The sequence below is a fragment of the Vigna unguiculata genome, chromosome 6 (assembly GCF_004118075.2).
Source record: "Vigna unguiculata cultivar IT97K-499-35 chromosome 6, ASM411807v1, whole genome shotgun sequence".
NCBI lineage: Eukaryota > Viridiplantae > Streptophyta > Magnoliopsida > Fabales > Fabaceae > Vigna > Vigna unguiculata.
The window spans coordinates 27,099,257-27,116,386 of record NC_040284.1 but is presented as its reverse complement, the minus strand read 5'-3'; the positions used below and the strand labels follow the sequence as shown (position 1 = coordinate 27,116,386).

Sequence of the window (17,130 nt, the reverse complement as noted above, 5' to 3'; positions counted from 1 at the left end):
GGTGGGCCACCAAGAAAAGTCTTATGGGAAAGAACTCTCTACCCTGACGTACATCCACCACATAAGAGGATTTTACTAGGAAGACCCAAGAAAAAAAAAAAAGAAAAAAGAAGGTTGGAAGAGTGGGAGTTGAAAAAGGATAATACACAAATCAGCAAAGGAGGCCATAGAAAAAAATGTAGCATATGCCGTCAGATTGGACATAACAGGAACAATTGCCCAAATAAGTTTGTGGATGAGCAGACTGCAACACCTGTTGAGACGGCACCAAATGCCCAAACGGCTGAGAATGCACCAACTGCTGAAACTGTTGAGAATGCACCAACTGCCATTTCAGCAATTTAGGATGAAATTACAGATTAGGAAGAGGTCATGATAGCAGCTACAAACGTCTTAGTTATTTTTTGGAATTTCTTATGTAGAATTCATTATTGATGTACTGCATTTTGACTTTTCTTAAACTTCGTTCAATTTCACTTTTTCCAAACATTGATGTAGTGCATTTTGATGAGGATGAATTAATGTTATGAATTTAACTTCTTCCAGACTTAGATCAATTTAATTTTTCCCAAGCTTAGATCAATATCATTTACTTCAATGCTCAGATTAAGATGTCATTTTGAACATTTTGGGACTAATATCAACATAATCAAACTAATTCATTTCTTCATTTAACAATAGTACAAAACAAATTGGACTTTAAAAGATTACACACAATAACAATACGAATAATACAATAACAACACAAGTGAACCCTATTACTAATTGCAGTCTCTTCTCAGCAACATTCAATGACTTCTTCAAATCATTAATCTGCTTCATTTGTGTCATGATGATGATATCTTTTCATCAACACCATCATTTGAAAAAGTTGCAGCCCACATTATTGGAACTACCACTCTGTGAATCAATAAACCAAAAATTAAAACCAATCTATTATTAACACAAAAATAAAAACAGATTGTACCAAAAATTTTCTACCAATATTCGGGGTTAATCCATTTCTCGTTGAACCACCAACAATGCACGAAGTGATACAACACAGCTGCCTCCAACGATTACAACTAGGTAAAGGAAGAAGGTTGCGACCGTACAATGGAGGAACAAGATTGTTAAAACTCACCAACTGCCCAAACATTCCTTACCAAAACCCTAGCTCCCTTATTTATCCCCAAATATCTAAACCCTAATACAAATCATGTCACCTGTAAAATGATTTAAACGGCGTTACAGAAAATGACCAAATAAAACACGAATTGCGAAAATGAAGACCATTTTAAACATTCCGTAAAAAATGAGAATCATTTTAAACATTTTGTCAAAATGAGGACCATTTTAAACATTCTGTTAAAATGTTAATTTATTTTAGTTTATTATTATTATTATTATTATCCTATATAACATTTCTCTGTGAATATAAAATAATAATAGTACGCATGAATTAACATTTTTCTGGTTTTTGCTATCTAGAAGTAAGAGAAAAATAGAGGTGTATGAATAAAAAAACTATAAATTTGATTACAGAATCAATAGAAAAATGATAGAAATAAATTTAACTCAATTATTTTTCTGCAAACATGTGTATGAATGAGGTTTTAGCTGAAAAAAGGAAAGAACACCAATCTGCAAACATTTCATTCATTCAAGGACAAAGTGTCCTATTACTATTATTGACATCCAATGAGTGTGAAATGGGGAAGAGATGGATGGTGACTATGGAGGTTTACATTGATAAGAATACAATGGTTGTGGAACTTCTTGAGAGTTGAGACAACAACCCAAAACAAAACAAATTTTCCGTATGATCATGTTCCTCTCTTCCCTCTTTTCTCAACTAATGGAAAAAGAATGTGAACACATATATGAATCCGCAGGTCTTGTACTGTTGATGCTCTTTCATCCGCTATCAAACATTAGATGTGGGTAGGACTTCCACAACTAACTTTCAATTGTGTTATCAGCTGTTGGTTCTTTCTTTGTTCTTATTCTCAAGGCAAAATGAATGCAATTGTATTTGTTGACTCCTTAAGCAGCACTCCTCCACCTGAAAATTGGCTTCAAGATATGAAATAAACTGCAGGAGATAAACAGTACTCTGCAGAAACATAAGCATCACGGTAGAACTCAACCATTACTAGAGCAGGACAAACCTGTGATTTGTATGTCTTTGACAATAAATCTCCACATTCTCCAACAAGTGCTTTTTCCCCTCCGGCAATTCTGGCTAATTCTGAAATAGAAATATCTATTTCTTCTGCCTGAGTTTGACATAGTTTTATTGTCAGTGCAACATGCATTATGTGCAATTTAACTTAACTGGACATTCTCAAGTGTATTTTTCTTCAACTGAATTTTTAGAGAACCTCACCTTTTAAACCCTATGTGGTTATTAAAAGTGGTTCAAATTGGTCAGTTCGACAAACTGAATGGAAAACCAAACACTTAATTGGTCCACAACCCTATATACAGTCATTACATATGGAAATTTTACTTAGTTTTCTTAATATTTATATCAATTTATTGCTTGCTATATTACATAAATTAAATCTATATTTTATTCTTGCACATTCAACCACAATTTAACCAATAAACATTTAAGTGACCTTCACCGATTTAATTACTAGCCCAAATTTGACGACACTGATGAACCTTTTAGGCTACAACACTGAGTAAGAAAAGTAAGGAGAAGGCTCCATTCTTTCATTTTGTCTCACCTTGGGCACGAATCTTTGGATGTTGGAAATCATTGTCTCCAACATCTTCAATGCTGAATTAAGAGCATCCCTCACCTCTCTTACATCAACCTGTGGCATAATATATTTTTGTGAGTTTGACCTTGCACAATTCCCAGTGAATAAGCATATTAGAAACAAAATAAACACCATCAGATAACAAACAAGCTTGAGATGGGGATTAGTAATCATACTCTAACATTCCCACCAACTGGAAGTTGCACCGAGGCATTCACTAAAGCCTGAATTGTTTCAGTAATCGAGACTGAATATTCTTCCGTCATAGTAGACCACTCATCTAGATATGGAATCTGTAATTTAATCCAAAGAAATATTCAAATTGCTGATACTGATTATTACTGTACATATATATAATTAAAATGATTACTCATAAAGCACACTTGGAGAAGAAAGGCTCCTTGATCATTTGACTAAATATCATTGTTATGGAATTAATGGGTATCATCTACTTAATTCGACTTCAGCACACACACACATATTAATTGCATGAGTTGGTTACGTAGGAAGGTCAACAAACAATTGTTTTTTCTTCACAGACCAGAAACATTGCTCTTGGGACTTGAATGAAAATTTATAAAAGTAGCTTTCAGAAGTATTGGTAGCCTTACGTGTGCTTCAAGAATACTTGTCAAAGTCTTTGATCTCCGCAAAAATTCCAGTTCAATGCGTTTCTTGTTTACAGACTCACGCATTTCTGATATTTTCATTGCTTGGGAATATAGTACTTTCTGCAAGGAACAAGAAGAGGAAAAATAACAAATAGTTTAGTGAAATGGATCAAATTGTACAATATAGTCACATACTTTAAGCTAATAAGCTATATCTTAACCAACTGAAAATACTGAGCAGTTTATACCAAGACTCACTACTCGAAAGTAAGTTTATACTTGTCCAAAAGACCATATCAATTTTGTAAAAGTATAATTTGAAATAAAACAAGACTCAAAGTTCAGTAAATGAAGATGTGATGGACAGTTCAGACTCAGGTCAGCAAGGGAGCACTAGAAAAAACTTATTTGAACTTGTGCAAACAGTTTAAGAATATGCTTTTTGTTACTTGCAAAAAAAAAAAAAGAGAACTACAATACACTAGAAACAAACAGAGACGTATTCCTTTGTATTATTTGCTGTTCACTATAACTAAGCCATAACAACACATCACACCCAATCGCATCCAGTAGTCACAACAACCACAAACAAACTCATAGCTATGATGTAACGTACTCCGGGGGAAAAATTACTTTCACGGCACAATCAAAGCCATTTTAGCATTACCCCAAGTCCAGTTTTTGCAGTGTAACTAAAACAGTGATCCACCTTCTAACTCACAATCAATCAACCTTCCAAGTATCCTCTTCTTGTTCTATCCCTCTTCTTGTTCTATCCCTCTTCTTGTTCTATCCCTCTGGACTAAGAATCATGATCATAAAAAAACTGCCTAGCCAGATGATTGCAATTTTCTGTTGTACCATCACTACCACTGTAACATTTGTAATTTACTGACAAGTAAGAAAGTGAAAGGGTGACTAACCTGGCTTTCTACTTGCTGAGCCTTCATCGTGGTGTGCCCTTTGGCATTGGCAAATCTCCATTGCAAATAACGATTATATAACAATCTAAGGGAATGCACATCTTCCTGATGACCGGACCCTTTCTTCCCTCTCCTCACATCCACTGCTGGCTTTAAACTCTGAGGAGGAACAGGAGGCAAACTAAGTCCCCCTGACTTAGCCAACTGATTTCCATTCCCATGCTGTTTGGAGACTGAAGAAGGAGGCTGCTTCTCAGTTCCAGAAGAAGGCAAATTAACCGACCGCGACAATGGCGAAGGGTGGCGAAATTTCAAGTCCCCACTATTGCTACCCCCAATTATCTCACCCACAGACAAATTGGACTGAAGCAACATATCCCTGTCCCCAATTCAGGAAGTGACTGAACACTGCAGTTCACCCCAGAATCATCACTGGAGCAAGCAGCATTAGGCTTGGCCTGATTCAGCCCACTGGCTTGCATCAATTTCTCAGCAGCTGAAGCCATGCCATTTGCAAACCTATGATGGTGATGGTTACTATGGTGTTGTTGTGAGAGTCTATACCTTGAAGACACGTAAACCGAGGGAGTGGGAGTGCCAGGCCTAGAAACACAAGGTGTGGAATTGCCGCTGCCGATTCTGCCAGAACACGATTTTGAAGGGTGTGGCGGAACCTGTTCGTGTCCGTTGTTGTTCTCTTTGAAAAGCTTCAAGGAACGTTGTGGTTGTTTTCTCTGAGAGACGGAACATCCCATTGGAAATGGGGTTTCGGAGTTCTCGTCGGCGGCGGCGGAATCAGGATCTGTCCGCGGGCGGCGCTGCACGGCGGGGGACATGAACCGGGAGCTGACCTCTCGGACCCTCGGGCGGCGCTGGTGGGGAGGCGGAGGAGGGAGCGGAGGGGCGGTGAGATCGGGGTTGTCCTCTTGCATGATCTGAACCTGCACCATGGGAAACCCCAAATGGATGAAAATGGAGATTTAGGTGAGGGAACAGTGGTGGGTGTGAAAGAGATGAGGAGAAGTTTTGAGTGATTGGGGGAGAAGAAGGAAGGGTTTGGGTTGGAATGGAAGGAGAAGTAGCCGTTGGGGATGTGTGTTTACGTTGTAACGGTTCTAATTTCAAATATCGATAAAGAGTTTTTTTTTTTTTTTTAATGTTAGTTTTTGTTGTGTGTTGTTGTTTCGTAATGGGTAATAAATAATGCCACTTGTTTCTCGTCAAACATATTTATTTGTATTTGGGATAGGAGCCTTTCTGATTGCTGCTATGGCTAGCCTTTGGTTCATTTATAAAACAAGGTTGTTCATGTTCGTGTCAATTGGACAACCAATAAAAAAAGGAAAATTCGATGCACGGTATGAGGTATAATTGTGGTCATTTTATCTTGTAGAAGAATAAAATATAAGATTTTTTACCAATTTTTTTTTTTTAATTTACTGTTGTAGTTATTGAATAAGGTGACTTTAGAGAGATGAAACTTTTGGCTTTGACCTGGAAAGAAAAACTTATGATATAGCTTAAGAGCTGCCTTCCATCATTAGTTGAAAAACAAATAAATGTAAATCATTAGTGAATTTTATTTTACTTAACAAATTTATGATTTCCTCCCTCTAAAATTATATTTTTATTCTATCTTTTTTATACTCCATATATCAATATTCTTTTGTAGTTTTTAAGAATTAAAAAAAAAAAGCTAAAACTAAACTCTTTTTTTTTATGAAATGCAAGATGGAAATAATACTAATTTTTCAAATATTACAATAATTATATACATTTTAAGTAATAAATTATGATAAAATTTTGGGTATATTATTTATTAAAAATGAAATCAGTAAAAATGTAATAAAATTGTTTTAATAATGACTTTTTTTAAACCAATACTAGAACGTAACAATGTGACTGAATGCGTTTGGTTATTCTTTCCTTGAGTAGTTTATTTAGTTCTAGTTTGGTCTTTGTTACACCGAAATTTTTGTTCCAAAATCAATTCTGAAGTTAAATTGCTCGAGTCTGCCACTTCGCTTGAGTAAAACTTGTGCAGTAAAAACATTCAAAACATAACTACTTCATTATAAATCGTCCCTTTTAACTAAATTTAACAAAATGAAAAGCATTTAAGATTTAAAATGACACTCTACTAACAAATAAACATCTCAACGTCCTGAAAATTTACAAGTAATGTGCTTCTTCGCCAACTACTATTCACCACTCTTAAATTACCTGTAAAAGGACTCATCCGTAGTCCATGATGTATTTATTTTGTGGTATAATTTTCCATGACTGTATTCATTTTGGGATGATATAATTTCACTGTCACAATGGTGGGGTGAACACGAATTTTCTCTAAGTAAAGAAAACCTGTATAAATGCATGTGTAGTGGGTGAGATCCAAATTATAAACCTCCAACTTCATGGCAGAGGAATATGCTAGCTACATCTGCCGCGATGATGTTGTCCAAACTCCAACCTAATGAGATTTCACATTCTCAATCGTACAACTTGGAATAATGTAGGAGGTAAATTAGATCCCTGTATCGTGCCAATTCCTACGAGCTATCTATAAAATGCGTGACGGAAATTATGTACAAAATCGCATGCAGTATGTTGTCTGGAAGGAATCATGTCTAATAGCGGTTCTGCCCATGAAATCCCGATCTTGTAGAAGTAAAAGGCTCGGCTGTCAAAATCAAGAATAACAAATTGCGGGAATATAGTTAATGTCAAAACAAAATTACTTCACACCTAAAATACTCGTTACCTTAAAAAAAAAAAAAAGTCAAAGTGTAAAAATAACTCCAGGAACATGGATGAAAAATAATTATTTTAAACACTTCTAAATACAAACTATACTGAATACTCAACCTAAGGATGTACGAACACTTCTAAATGGGCTCACGCATAGCCGTATCACAACAACGAATCCTATAAAAAAGAATTTACTTTTACTTATTTTTTTTACAGTAACTTACTTTTACTTTTTAAACATATATACTGGTAGAAATTGGAATTCCTCAATAATTAAACAACGGTACAAATTCATGATCATTTTTAAACATAAAAGTTCTCCCAATTTAATATTTATTAACTTTATATGTAATATTTTTTTATTAGCAATTTTATATGTAATATCTTAGCCACGTGTTGTCCTATGATTTTCAAAACCTATCATGTACCCATGTCTAGGTCATATCCTTGCTTCCTATTCCTCCTATTTACTTCATTAATATTTCAGTGAGAATGACAATTTTCCATAAAACTTACCTTCATCATCTTCATCTCCATTTTGAGTTGTAAAGAATGGGGTCAGGTAGTTTTTATCAAATGCTGTAAAGGATGCAGCACTGCAATGAAGAAGCAGAGAGAAATTAGACTGGCAATATCATTACATACCTAGCCATATTTGCAGTTTCAGAACATATGCAATACCTCTTGTGGAATTCTTTTAGCTTCATCTTGATTTTGTTCCCTGAAGATGACTCTTCATTGTAAGGAGGAGCAATATAACCGTTGTTTCCATCAAAATTCTTGCAAAAAAAAAACCAAAATACATTATTTGAAAGAGAATCAATTAAATAAGTAGATTCATTCAGTTAAATATTATCCATTGTCAGAGTCATTTTGGGACTGTCAGAATTCAGTGATCTAATTTTGTAATAAAACAAACAATTTGATATTAAAAAATCATTACAGGACATGGAGACTTAAAATTAAAATCACACACAATAAGAACTTTGCAAGTGACATGAAGCATGATTTGCCCAGCCATCAGTTTAGCATGGGATAATTAAACCAAACACTTGCTACTTGGTTGGGCATGCTTGGCAAGTAGAATTCCATCAGCCAGGGAGATCTTTACCCTCTACTTCATAGGCTAGGAGTTTCTTTTTAGTCTCTCTCCACAATCGAGTGGTCAATAACTTCTATTTTGGACGCAAGTCATTCATAAATAATCATAATTTCAATGCATGCTTCCACTTCTTTCTGTACCAAATGTAGCATATTATTTCTACCAAAAGAAAGTTGTCCTCCCAAAAGGGAAAGTTAATTTTATACATAGCTATAAACTAGATCCACCCAAATCTTAATAGTAAAGCAGAATTCCCTTCCTGCATGTTTCTGCTAATTAAGAAAGCAAAAGACCCTCTCATCCTACATAACTTCACTAAATGACTAAACCAAAATGATATATGCATGACTGACTGTTAAGTCATAAAGCCCAGCTACTATCTAGTCTTTCATCTTCCTAATAGTGATGTGTGATGCTTCCAAATGCAAACTTCAGGGTAAAAGACGTAAGAAACTCCATAAAAGTAGAATACACCAAAAACAATGTCTTAAATGGTATTATTTGTTGTAAAACTTACTGTGATAGTACCAATTGAAGAAGACAAAGGGCTATCATCATCACCACCTACAACATCTAGAGCTTCCAGCATGGTACCCGTCGAACCACCAATTAGCAATACCTGAAAAAATAATGTTTGGTGTTGAAATTACTGCTCAGGGATGGGAATTAAAAAAGCTGGGGATAAAAGTTACCTAGCTACTAATAACCCGAATATGAAAATTAAATGAATAGGACCAACCTTTAACAACACGTCACTGATCTTATATTACTCATCCACCTCAAATTCTTATCTTCCCTACACTCAGTTTTTGCCCTTATAGGCACTGTGTATGCAAATAATATTTATAATGTACACGATGTACAACATGGTCAAGTACCTTACACTACCGCCATATTTATTTTTTACAGTAATTAGTTTAGTGGATGGACAAGAGTGTGCCTACCGTCAAGACAACTATAGCAGTAGTTGCAGTAAAGATGGTCTGTCCATGTCCTTCTGGAAGATCATGAACGGATTGCAGAGCAAGCGCAAAAGCCATTGCTCCTCGAAGTCCTATTCACATGCACAAGGTAAACAACTTAGGCATGACATTTTAGAATATGCCAGAGGCAGGAAGCGGTTCATTTCATAGACAGAATTAATCAACCTTTCACAGTAAATTACATGATTTATGTGTTATTCAATTTCTTACCACTGTACCAAAGCGCCCTCTGATGTTTTGGAGGTATCTTTCGATGACTGGGTCTAACCAGATTGACCAAATAAGCACAAGAAAAGACATTTGCAGCCCTGCACGTAGCAACCCAAGAATATAATTTACAACTTCTAAGAGAAATGCAAAAGTATAAATATGCTTAAAATGCATACAAATCATTGCTGTAGAGAAACTATCAAAAATGCCAGAAATGAGCATGTGTCACAGTAATCAAAAACATAAAATGATATCAATCAGTATAAATTAAATACCTTGCAATTCCGATAAATATCTGAAGTGGTTATTATATGGGTTAAGGAAGAAGCACCGACAAAAGAATAAAACCCTAAGGTGATATAACTAACATATCACTACACTTCCAATTTGTGGGCCAAAAAGGATACAATGGAGAAGAATATAAATCCAACATGTGACCAGCTATGTTGCTCCATAGCAATATCAAAGCCCATGTATATAAATCTGTACAACATAAGACAAAAGGTGTGCACATATCATTCAGAGGAAATGTCTAAACACCACAGGGTAAGAAACACAAATGAAATTCTCCTTACACAAATGTTTCAGCTAAAGATGATATCAACTCGAAAAAGGCTGAAGCAAATCTTTGAGAACTTTGTGACAAATTGGAATACGTATAATGCTTCATGACCTAAAACAAAAACACAAGAATACTCATAAAGATGTATTAAATGGACATGAAACACAGAATGTGTGTGTGGTGTGTGGATCAAATTACACCATGTAAGTTATGTCAAATGTTACACTGTTCAATATCTTGCGCTTGGATCATATTTTTTTTAAAAGTCATTGTTAGATTGAAAGTTTCTATCACATAGATCATATATACAAAACTTCATATTAATCTAAAATTGCTTGATGCATCTTTTATATAGATTAAGATTGAAGTGATTTTCAAAATATACTAAAATATTAATAATTTAATTGTCTTGTTATTGTGGTTCAATGTAACAAAATTACACATAATAATCACAATGATATTAAATTATAATTTAAAGCTTGGATTGACAAAATTCACATTATATATAAAATTATTAACGGTGTAATATTTGGTGTAACTTACACCAGTGTAATTTAATCCCTCCTCGAATGTGTGTGTAAATAATATGCACTTACTATTCCAGTGAACAGTATTGAAACAATACCAGAGAGACCAAGGCCTTCAGCAAGCATGTACCTAAAAATGAAAATATTTTTGTATTGACTTACATCATGAGTGAAAGTTGAGAAAATTGTATGAAAAGTATGAACAAATGATCCAAGAAGACATCTTACGAGAAATATGGGAAAAGGACAAATAGACAGCTTTCCAAGTTTTGAAGGCTGGATGGAACCATAAAATTCTTCTAATCAGTTTATTCCAAACATGATGTAATCATCAAACAACAAATCTTCCCGTTGAAAACTAATATAAAATACTTACTTGTCAATATCTAATCCTGCATACTTAAATAGGTTCTGGTAGTCAAGGTTTCACAATATATTTTTACTTTTAAATCTGAAAAAATTTGTACTACAAATATATAGGACAATAATGGATTTCAAAGGATATCAAAGCAGATATAAATCCAACACCGACACCTGCAAAATCACCAAATGAATCACAACTAAGGATTAGCATCTATGATGCAAAGTTAACAAAATAAAACTAGCCCTTTGTGAGGTCCCCCTACTCCCCTGAACCACAACCAAAACAGAACATTTTATAAAGACCAACCTGCTGACATTGACCCTACAAAAGTCTCCAAAAACCGAACAACCACCATGAATAAATTTTGTCCAGATGGATGAGCTTTAACAGATGACATGGTCCTGCAAAGTACGTGCTTAAGTTAAAAGTGAACCTTAATGATATTGGTACTTCAGATAAAAGCCATATACTTCAGAAGTTCAAATACCTGTACAAAGAAATTGCCATCTGCCCATAACACAAGAGGGAGGGTTACCACAAAAAGAAATAACAAATAATTCGTTACAAAAATAATGAAAAAGATCAGCGGATTAGCATTATCTATCTTTAACAACATCTGCACTGCAGCAAAAAAAAATGTATATTCTCTAGCAACAGGAACTTACTGCATCATTCAAAACGGATTCCCCAAAAACCAAGGCATATAGATTGACATCAGTGCCCAGCTCCTGCAAATAACAAAGGTGAAGTTCCAAGTTAGAAATTATATATATCATATGATATAGATTTATTGTGCATACAGTCAGAATTATTACGAAGGAAAACAGAAGATGACCTAAGAAAATAGGAGAGCCCAATGTTTAGTGGTCAATAGCAAGCTCTAACAGGAAAGTGGAGTGGGCCTAGGCCACTATGGGCCTCAAATAGCGGCCGAAGTAGCAAGCTTTTACAAGATATATATAGCAGCACTACCATGATAAAGGTTTAAAGGCATTACCCCTAGAACTATCAAAGGTGGATGACAGAACAGCGAAATTCCGCCATATAAAGATACCATTGCAGCAGCCTATGGCACTGCTGAAACAGACCTCCCTTCACAAATTGCCTGCGGCAGTTGGCAAAGAATTCACCACACCCATTCCACCATGGTGCTGCCATTTAACAGCATTGCCTCAAACATCATTGTTTGGGGTGGTTTCTAGGAGGTAAAACATTCCACAATTTACCACTGTTTTGACCTTAATTTCTGCCAATTTTTTACTGGCCCTAGATTGATGGTGATTTTGTGAGTGTAAACTTTAATAATGGTTTATCCTGAATTTCTTTTATTTGGTGGTTTTGATTATTACATATAAGTGTAGTATAAATTATTTAGTTCGTCTTATAATATATACATATATACATATATACATATATATATATATATATATATATATAATGGAGGTCATCCCACTCTTGCTTTTACGAACCCCAATCTCAGGGTGATAACTATGGTACAAATCCCTAATGTGATTCATAAATTGGCCACTTCATCCAGTTTTTGATGAGTTGATGGTGTAGAATATTATAGATTTGTAAAGTTTTAAATTTTCCTCACTTAGGCTTCATGTTATTTTCCTGCTACATACTATTGATGAAAATATGCTATATACTGATATCTTTTGTGATTCATAATTTATCTGTCATTATACCAAATGTTATGATAATCTAAACCAATATTTGAACTTTTGTGAAAAATGTAGAAAAATGGGCAAAAAAAGCAGACATAGGAGGGAAAGCTAATCAACCCAGGTTATTGACGTTCTGCTGCCTTTTGTATTGGACATGCATACTGGATTAAATTAAAGAGCCTTATGGATCACAAACTAGGATATATCGAAACATGCTAATGGACTAACAGACTACAGGTATAAACGGACGAATTACAAAATAAAGAGGAAAATCACCTGGAATATGGACAAAACAGTTACAGGATCGGTAGCTGATATAAGAGCACCAAACATCAGGCACTCTACGAGAGGTAGCCTATACATTAGAAAGAGCAAACCACCAAGATAACTGCAGCGTAGAGGAAAAATAATTAGCAATTAACTGAAAAAATTCCTCATACAATACAATCAATAGCACACGATGGCTGCACTATAGTAGAATAGTGGAATGGAGAGGAGGTGCCCTCAGCCGCTGTGAGATTCAAATAGTAGAGTGATTTTCAACGGCGGCCATTGTGGCCCCGATACTGGAAAAAATGGATTTTTCTGCGGGATAGCAGAACTACCATGATACAGCCTTCAAAAAACCCATTGTTACCCTTGAACACCATTTGTGGGGGGTTTACAGGTACAATATTGCTCAAAAAAGTAACCTTTGTTTTTACCTCTGTTCCTAAACATTTTAAAAGACTTCTTTTTCATGTGTTATTTTTTCTTCTCCTTCCCAGCTCACATTAGGATAATTATTATTATCTAATTTGCTATATTCATTTTCCATTATTTTCACTACCATGTTTCATTTTTTGACATCACTATCATATTTTTATTGGTTCAACAGTGATGGTAATTGTGTTTTAACTTGTGAGCTATTCTTTATCATGAATTTCTTTAATTTTTGGCATTTTGTTTTGATTATGAGTATTTATAAGTAGAATACGATATTTAATATGCATTCTAACTAAGGTTTAAAACCTGCAATTGCAATTTCAGCCTCAAGGGCAAAATTCTTAGGATTAGTGCTACCACAATTATGACTGCATTGACCGCATTTGTCAACAATATACCACAATATCAAGGATTGCAGCGAAAACACTACCACTAACATGACCACAATTTAAAACCTTCATAACATTTAAATGGTGGTCATCCTGCTTCCCTTTATCTCTCTATAGCATTTTCAAAGTTAGTTGATAAAGACCACTATCCAAGATTCAAGATTGATAAAGGTATGCCTGGATGAGTTTCACCATAAAAAGTTCTAAGAAAAAAAAAACCAAGAGAACTTATATAAAAGAACTTCTACAGATTAACCTAATAAGAACGCGTACCAGTTACACTAAAAGAGAGGTAAAAAAACTTACACCAAGATACCCGTAACAATTGAAGCTATAAAGGTGCCGAATATAGCAAATGTGACTATTGCTCCAAAATTCGAGAAAAAGGGTTTCTGCAAATGAATAACCATTAACACCAAGTCAAAAGGCTTGTCTTTAGAGATCAGAAGACCCGTTTGGGTACAGGCTAAAAGAGTTTCTGAGAGCTTCTCTACTGAACATATAGAGCGATTCTTTTTCAGTAAACAAATTCTCAAAAGATGTTCTAGCTTTGTAGACAAAAGACCACAGTGGAGGAACTCACAGGTGCGAGACTGAACCCGGACTGAGTACGAGGAGTCAAGAAAAACACGACATAGGGTAGCCACAATACATGAATAAAACAAATAACTAAAATTTCGAGGGAAAAAAAAACAATAACGGTATCTATCAGAGGATATAATATGATAGGAGGTAGCAGGAACAGGAAGAAAAACTCCTCGTGAAAATTGAACCACGCCCTGTACAAATTCCACATTCCAAATGTCAGCTCCAGAAAATAAACTCAAAGAACCAATAACGGAGTTTATTATTGGTGAAAATAACCTGATACTAGTCTCGGTGTTCGAAATGTTTGCTAGAATGCCAACAATTAACCCTGGAGAGTAAAAGTTGTTAGGTTAAAAAAAGGGGACAAAGAAAAAAAAAAAAAGGTTGAAGAAAGGGAAGGGAAGGTACCTATGAGAAGAGAAGCACTGGCTTCGGGGATGATGTAAACCTTCTTGCGACGGAGAACGTGGCCGAGGACGAAAGACAGGACGAGCATCATGATCTGCAGAAGGATTCCGACGCCGGCCGCTTGCTGCTCCTTGCCGGGAGCCTTGCGAGCGTCGGCCGGAGAAATTTCAATCTCCGAAGCCATTGTCCTTGCCGGAAGCAATTAACCGATTGCTTCCGATTGCGTTTGGATCGCTGAATTCTTGGCGAATCAGAACAGAACGCGGTTCTCTCAACAACTCTGTTCTGATCAGATTCTCTCTTCCAATTTCTTTTCTCCACTCTTCTTACCTCTTGGACTCCGCCTCCGCACGAAACCAATAAATAATAGTAAAAAAAAAATGTACACACAATTTAACTATAATATTTTTTTATGGTGCTGTTCAATAAGAAAATTGTAAATAAAACTCTAAATATAAATTATTCACCCTTACGATAATTTTTTAAAAATTGTTAATGAGTATAAATTTATTAATATCATAATATTTTTTATAACTAAATTTGTTTTACATTAGTTTTTGGCTTGTCAACCTTTTTTTCACCATTACTAATTAACCGTCCAACAATTTCTCCTCACACATATTAACGATTTCACCTTCTAAAAACACTATATAATATATAATATATATTTCAATCTAACACTGTTTCTAATGAAAATAGTAATAAAATAATATTACGTGAAATAGTTTTTATTTAATTAATTAATAATGCAAAGATATTTGTAATTAGTTATGCATATTAAACATTCTGTCCTATTATAAAACACAGGCGAGTCAATGTTTCGTTTTTGTCTGTCCCATTTCGCGTGCTGAGTCACGTAACCATAAAAAGTGCACTCTTGACTTTTCCTCACAGTACTAGTGACAAAATAAAAGTGTTTCTACTTTCTATCTTAAGAACTTTATTTAAGATAAGAAGTGTTTTTTTCTTCTTTTTGCGTGAGGTTGATTGTTTAATTGGCACGTAATATGATTGTGGAAGTTTTGTTCTGTTAATTAATAAGACGTGTTTTAAGTTTAGAAATTGTCATTCTAAAAGTAAATAAATTTAATATATATTATTGTTATAAAACCAAATATTTTAAGTTTACATTTTCAATATATATACTATGTATATAGATTAAATTTATTTTATAAAAAAAATTAGCCAAAATTAAATACAAAGTGATGTTCAAAATTGAATATTGTATTTGATTGTATTCATCAAATTTTACAATTTTGACTGAGAAAAATGAAACTTCATAATGAATATCTAAATCAACTATATATATAACTAAGAAAAGAAAATAAAGTACACTAAAAAACTTAAATTGCTCATACTTATTATTTGGACACTTGATCATTTGATTGGTTTTTTCATCATTTACTCACCTATGTGTTGTATAAAATACTTAAGTTACCTATGTTTATTCTACATACACGTGTCATCTTAATTGTTTTTCTGACATTTTAGATGTATTTCATTGTTTCTTTGTTTGTACCTGTGCGAGAAAAAAAATATTGTAATTGTTCATAGTACTTCTTTGTTTCGGGTCATAAGCTGTTGGAACCAAATTGACATGATGAGGCTATGGATTAGTTTGGAATTGATGATTGAAATTCTGGCGTTGAAGAAATTGTATAACCTGAACTCTGTTTGATTTAATTTGATGTTGTTTATGGTTTGAATGCATTGAGCATCGCGTTGGTATTTTGTATTTTGTTTGAACATGAATTTGGATGGATGCAGTTTATGAGTTTATGGGCTTCTGCAGGATTGATGCATTTTGGCTTTGATGGTATAAGAGAAGGACACCGGTATTTTTACACTATTATGTTTTTTACTATTAGATGCTATTCTTTATAACTATTTAGAATTATCAAAATGGATTGGAACCCGCGAGTCAATCCGATTTATCATAGATTCAGGTTGGGTTGAATTTTTTTTACAAATGGGTTGTATTTTTTTTATTTTTGTATTTAGATTGTATTAAAGTTTATTTAGAGTTTAATTAAAATTATAATTTAGTTTTGATTGAAAAAAAAATTGTATTTTTTTAATTAAGTCAACCCGTGAGTCAACCCGTTTAATTCGCCAACTCGTGGTGGGCCAGACCAGGTTCAAAATTTTTTGGCTCGCTAAAAAGTGAACCGGGTTGGGTTGGTTCACTAAATCATCTATTCGTGGTGGGTTAAGCCAGGTCAGACCGGATTATCCGTTTTGACAGTTCTATAACTATTTACTTTTTTTTTTAAAGTATAAAAGTTAACTTTTGTTAAAATTATTTTATCCCTATATAAGTTATCAAATGATCATCAAACGGTGTTAAACAACTTTTTTTTTATAAGAGAATGGGTTTGTTGTGGTAATATATATATATATATATATATATATATATATATATATATATATATATATACATATATATATATATATATATATATTTTGGATCATGCTTGCACCAGCATCATGGTTTGAATATGATATAGTCAAATATGGATCACATCCTTTTTACATATGCTTACTCCAAGACATGTCTCAAAATGGCAAGGCATTCATATAATAAATTGAT

The 17,130-nt window shown here is 34.1% G+C and overlaps 2 protein-coding genes across 2 annotated transcripts; both read right to left on the bottom strand.

The window, feature by feature from the left end:
* Positions 1-1,582: 1,582 nt before the first annotated feature.
* On the bottom strand, positions 1,583-5,428 carry LOC114187504 (protein ENDOSPERM DEFECTIVE 1-like). The gene is given in 7 exon segments (XM_028075766.1): positions 1,583-2,044; positions 2,151-2,258; positions 2,715-2,804; positions 2,927-3,043; positions 3,362-3,481; positions 4,285-4,669; positions 4,672-5,428. Coding segments are annotated over 7 exon segments (1,470 nt in total). The 5' UTR covers positions 5,235-5,428; the 3' UTR covers positions 1,583-1,957.
* Positions 5,429-6,400: 972 nt separating this feature from the next.
* LOC114188688 (sodium/hydrogen exchanger 6-like) lies at positions 6,401-14,888 on the bottom strand. The gene is made up of 22 exons (XM_028077284.1): positions 14,541-14,888; positions 14,409-14,460; positions 14,264-14,323; positions 14,128-14,152; positions 13,851-13,936; positions 12,727-12,838; positions 11,446-11,508; positions 11,268-11,287; positions 11,087-11,181; positions 10,922-10,950; positions 10,793-10,824; positions 10,645-10,692; positions 10,486-10,546; positions 9,903-10,000; positions 9,735-9,810; positions 9,603-9,622; positions 9,328-9,425; positions 9,079-9,188; positions 8,652-8,753; positions 7,714-7,811; positions 7,549-7,628; positions 6,401-6,964 (listed from the first exon to the last, which is right to left on the bottom strand). Exons 1-22 carry the CDS (start codon positions 14,722-14,724, stop codon positions 6,912-6,914), a joined length of 1,602 nt encoding a protein of 533 aa, XP_027933085.1. The 5' UTR covers positions 14,725-14,888; the 3' UTR covers positions 6,401-6,911.
* Positions 14,889-17,130: the final 2,242 nt, after the last annotated feature.

Coding starts and splice junctions, on each gene's coding strand:
- LOC114188688 (XM_028077284.1), bottom strand. CDS start 14,724: ATGGCTTCGGAGATTGAAATTTCTCCGGCCGACGCTCGCAAGGCTCCC. Junction 10,951..11,086: donor TGTAGGGTCAATGTCAGCAG/GTTGGTCTTTAT, acceptor GTGATTTTGCAG/GTGTCGGTGTTGGATTTATA. Junction 7,812..8,651: donor CTTCAATTGGTACTATCACA/GTAAGTTTTACA, acceptor TTTTTTTGCAAG/AATTTTGATGGAAACAACGG.